Source organism: Bison bison, unplaced genomic scaffold (genome assembly GCF_000754665.1).
Source record: "Bison bison bison isolate TAMUID 2011002044 unplaced genomic scaffold, Bison_UMD1.0 scf7180017864454, whole genome shotgun sequence".
NCBI lineage: Eukaryota > Metazoa > Chordata > Mammalia > Artiodactyla > Bovidae > Bison > Bison bison.
The window spans coordinates 682,250-687,202 of NW_011495016.1; the positions used below are offsets into that span (position 1 = coordinate 682,250).

The window sequence follows — 4,953 nt, forward strand, 5'->3', positions numbered from 1 at the left end:
TTGGAAAAGACTCTGATGCTGGGAGGGATTGGGGGCAGGAGGAGAAGGGGACAACAGAGGATGAGATGGCTGGATGGCATCACCGACTCATGGGACATGAGTTTGAGTGAACTCCAGGAGTTGGTGATAGACAGGAAGGCCTGTGCTGTGATTCATGGGGTCGCAAAGAGTCGGACACAACTGAGCGACTGAATTAAACATATAATTTTTATATATATAGTTAGAGAAATAATCCTATTAGTGCTATCTAATATCACGACTCTATATGATGAAATGACCATTATCTGAAGAGTAAAAATGGCCGAGAGAGAGACTGCTAGAAAGCAAGGGGGATGAAGAGAAGGTAGGAAGGAAGGAGGAGCAAACGTATCTACTTTTACAGCTAAATAATTCCCCAACATCTTTAGTTCAGGGTAAAAAATGTGAGTCATTTTTTATTTGAATCATTTTAGCTCAGGGGAAAAAATGTGACCATCCTTGTCAGAAGGTAGCCAGAGGCTGGAAGTTTAATTGTACAAAACACAGGCACATGAAAGGGAATGTTAAATAGTCAAGTAAGAAAACAGGAAGGGTGAGAACCCAAAGATAAAAATATTGTGTTTTTCCAAAACAGTTTAACCTTCCTCCAATATTGTCACAGGCAAAGCTATAATCTCCTATTAAAAAGGTGGAAATTAAGTAAAAGTGCTTTCTACCTTAGGTGTTTGGCCCACTCTATGTCGCAGAAAATCATCAAGTGTACAAATGAAGGTTATACATTTTTCATTTTCAAGGAAAATTTTAAAAATGGAAAATATTCCTTAAAATTAGAAAAGAGTTTGTAGAACTACTGGCTTTAATATAGTTATAAATATATTAGAAAACTAAGTTGCTTTTCTAATACTTTTATTGCATTTTACATACTATATATTATGTCCTAAGAGCAATTACTTTAACTTCATGAAAATTCCCTGGTGCTTCCCTGGTGGCTCAGATGTTAAAGCAGTGCGGGAGACCTGGGTTCGATCCCTGGGTTGGGAAGATTCCCTGGAGAAAGAACTGGCACCCCACTCCAGTACTCTTGCCTGGAAAATCCCATGGACGGAGGAGCCTGGTAGGCTGCAGTCCATGGGGTCGCTAAGAGTGGGACACACTGAGCAACTTCACTTTCTTTCTTTCATGAAAATACAGCTACATAATTCATAAGGACTGTCTAAAAAATACGACTATTTGCAATCAGTTTACCTATAGTGCTTGCTTCAGCAGCACATACGCAGTTAGTTTACCTATAATCCCAACCACTACCAAGGTTATCCTCAACTTCTTTCTGGAAAAGAGCAACTACACCCTCGTCAAGGCTCCTTTGGATTCTTACTTGTTACAGCCCTCTGGCCTGCTATCAGAAGGGCCGACCACAGTGTCCATGAATGTTGCGACGTTGGAAAATCCAGCCGGCAATTCATCCCATTCGTCAAATTTGATGCCACTGCCCAAGGAGTAGGTGCCTTCACCACACTTACTGCATACCTGGTTCTTCATTTCTAGATACTCCCCAGAAGCACAGGAGAAAGCTGGAAGGCAAAATGCATAACCCGTTAGTCATCACACGTCCCCCTTCAGTTTCCTCCCTTCATTCCTATCACTAGTATTGTTTTTATAAAGCTCTGGTCATGTTACACCCTAATGAAAGTTTTCCAGAGTTTTCCTTATCACTACAGGGACTTCACAGTTTGTCCCCACCCCATTTTACCAGGTTCATCACTTGACCGATTCTCTTCCAACCACAACAAAATTATTATTACTCCCAAAATATTTCATCCTTTCTTGTCACTCTAGTTTTTGGAGTTGCTGACCAACCCATGTGCTCACCCTAAAAACTCATGTTCCTAACTCAAAAATGACCCTCTTTATAACAGAAGATGGGTTCCTGCCCCTCCAGGCAGTCAACTGGGGCTCCCGCTGTACTCCTACAATACTCTTTTTATAATAGCTTCCCTTAAAGATAGAAAAACAGAGAGACAAATATTACTTATCAATTGATGTGAGACTTCGAGGTTCCAAAAAACACGCATCATTATTTTTGAATATTAGCTAATTGTACCTGGCTAATACTAAGTGCAAATAAAAGGTTTATCTGAAAAGAGGGGATGTATGCATACATGGGCTTCCCAGGTGGGGCTACTGGTAACGAACCCCCTTGTAAATGCAGGAGACATAAGAGACCCAGGTTCAACCCCTGGGTCAGGAAGATCCCCTAGAGAAGGGCTTTGCAACCCACTCCAGTATTCTTGCCTGGAGAATCCCATGGACAGAGGAGCCTGGCGGGCTACAGTCCATGCGGTTGCACGACTGAAGCGATTCAGCATGCATGCTGAATACATGCATGTATACATATGGCTGATTCACTTTGCTATATAGCAGAAACTGACACATCAGTATAAAGCAACTGTATCCAAATAAAATACAAAATAAAAATGAAAGAAAAAGGTTGATCCAGTGAGTAACATAAACACAAAGGGGATAACAAGAGGGTAGTGCTTCACGTGTATCAGCTAAACAAGTATCCCCACTCTGAAACCATGAGTCCACATTTTCAATATTCACGACTCTCACCCAGTCATTTCCACAGCCTCCACTTTTTTTTTTTTTAACTGATGCCAGGCTCTGTGCAAATCCTCAGACGGAACCAGAGACAGAAGCCACAGGCAAAGTGCAGAACAGATGACACAGTTACAGAAAAGACGGCAATTCTTCTGCTGTTATTACTCATTCAGCAAACACAAATCTATGTCCCCCAAATGTGTGGTTCTGTGCTCAGGGCAGTATTAGTGACTCAAACATAGCAAAGAGCTTTCTAATCCTTTAATCAGGATATTAAAGAACAAGAACAAAATAAAACCTCCAAATTACCTGATGAAGAAAAACAAATCTCCCAACAGACAGTGAAGCAGCAAAACCTCACATTTAGATAGATTTTCCTTTTAGAATACATGGAAATGTGGCAAAAAATAAGAACAAGATAATTTTGAAAAAAAAATTAAAGAATTAGAGCTAAGCATCCTGTATCCTGCATTGAACCTGGACTGCCAATTCGTTTCTTATATGATATTATACATGGATGCTTGGGGCTGGTGCACTGGGATGACCCAGAGGGATGGTACGGAGAGGGAGGTGGGAGGGGGGTTCAAGATGGGGAACACGTGTACACCCATGGCGGATTCATGTTGATGTATGGCAAAACCAATACAACACTGTAAAGTAATTAGCCTCCAATTAAAATAAATAAATTTAAATTACAAAAAACTAAAACCCATATTCATCTACTTTCTTATCCAATGAATAAATGCTGTCTTCAAAAAAGTTTAAGATACTGTAAAATGAACTTCTAACCCTCAAATTAGCAGGATATCAGAAAATAAGAAAAGATTAGGCAAAAAGTATTACATGCTGGCTACAAGGTCAAAACTCTCTCAGATCAAGGTGTACCACTTCCAAACTGTGACCTTGAGTGAGGTACTTCAAGTCTCAGTTTCTGTCTCTGAAAAATCAGATAATAATCATAGTACTTCCCTATAGGGATATACTGAGAAAATACAGTACAAAGTGGTCTATACAGCATTTGGCATTTAATAAATGCTCACAACATATGGTTGCGATCACTACCAACACAACCAAGAGAGAAATATAGTAACAAAAAAATTTTTATTTTGCTTTGTATGGTTTATAGGTCTTCTGGTAAACTGATAAACAATATCATAAACCAAGAGCATACTTTACACCAAATCAAGAGTCAGCAAGACTGGGAGCTGACTGTGGCTCAGATCATGAACTCCTTATTGCCAAATTCAGACTGAAATTGAAGAAAGTAGGGAAAACCACTAGACCACTCAGGTATGATGTAAACAAATCCCTAACGATTATACAGTGCAAGTGATAAATAGATTTTAGGGACTAGATCTGATAGAGTGCCTGATGAACTATGGACAGAGGTCTGTGACACTGTACAGGAGACAAGGAGCAAGACCATCCCATGGAAAAGAAATGCAAAAAAGCAAAATGGCTGTCTGAGGAGGAATTACAAATAGCTATGAAAAGAAGAGAAGCGAAAAGCAAAGGAGAAAAGGAAAGACATACCCATTTGAATGCAGAGTTCCAAAGAATATCAAGGAGAGATAAGAAAGCCTTCCTCAACGATCAATGCAAAGAAATAGAGGAAAACAATAGAATAGGAAAGACTAGAGATCTCCAAGAAAATTAGAGATACCAAGGGAACATTTCATGCAAAGATGGGCTTAATAAAGGACAGAAATGGTATGGACCTAATAGAAGGAGAAGATCTTAAGAAGAGGTGGCAAGAATACACAGAAGAACTGTACAAAAAAGATCTTTACAACCCAGATAATCACGATGGTGTGATCACTCACCTAGAGCCAGACATCCTGGAATGTGAAGTCAAGTGGGCCTCAGGAAGTATGACTATGAACAAAGCTAGTGGAGGTGATGGAATTCCAGTTGAAGTTATTTTAAATCCTAAAAGATGATGCTGTGGAAGTGCTGCACTCAATATGCCAGCAAATTTGGAAAACTCAGCAGTGGCCACAGGACTGGAAAAGGTCTGTTTTCATTCCAATCTCAAAGAAAGGCAATGCCAAAGAATGGTCAAACTACCACACAATTGCACTCATCTCACACACTAGTAAAGTAATGCTCAAAATTCTCCAAGCCAGGCTTCAGCAATACATGAACGGTGAACTCCCAGATGTTCAAGCTAGTTTTAGAAAAGCCAGAGGAACCAGAGATCAAATTGCCAGCCTCAGCTGGATCATCAAAAAAGCAAGAGAGTTCCAGAAAAACATCTATTTCTGCTTTATTGACTATGCCAAAGCCTTTGACTGTGTGGATCACAATAAACTGTGGAAAATTCTGAAAGAGATGGGAATACCAGACCACCTGACCTGCCTCTTGAGAAACCTG

At 40.0% G+C, this 4,953-nt stretch overlaps 1 protein-coding gene across 1 annotated transcript in view; it reads right to left on the bottom strand.

The window, feature by feature from the left end:
- The window catches only part of KIAA1324L (KIAA1324-like ortholog), a 220,012-nt gene that overhangs the window by 89,168 nt on the left and 125,891 nt on the right, over window positions 1-4,953 (bottom strand). The window contains exon 3 of the mRNA XM_010859123.1: window positions 1,355-1,550. Within this exon, the coding sequence (XP_010857425.1) occupies window positions 1,355-1,518 (164 nt within the window). The 5' untranslated portion in view covers window positions 1,519-1,550. The remainder of the gene's footprint in view (window positions 1-1,354; window positions 1,551-4,953) is intronic.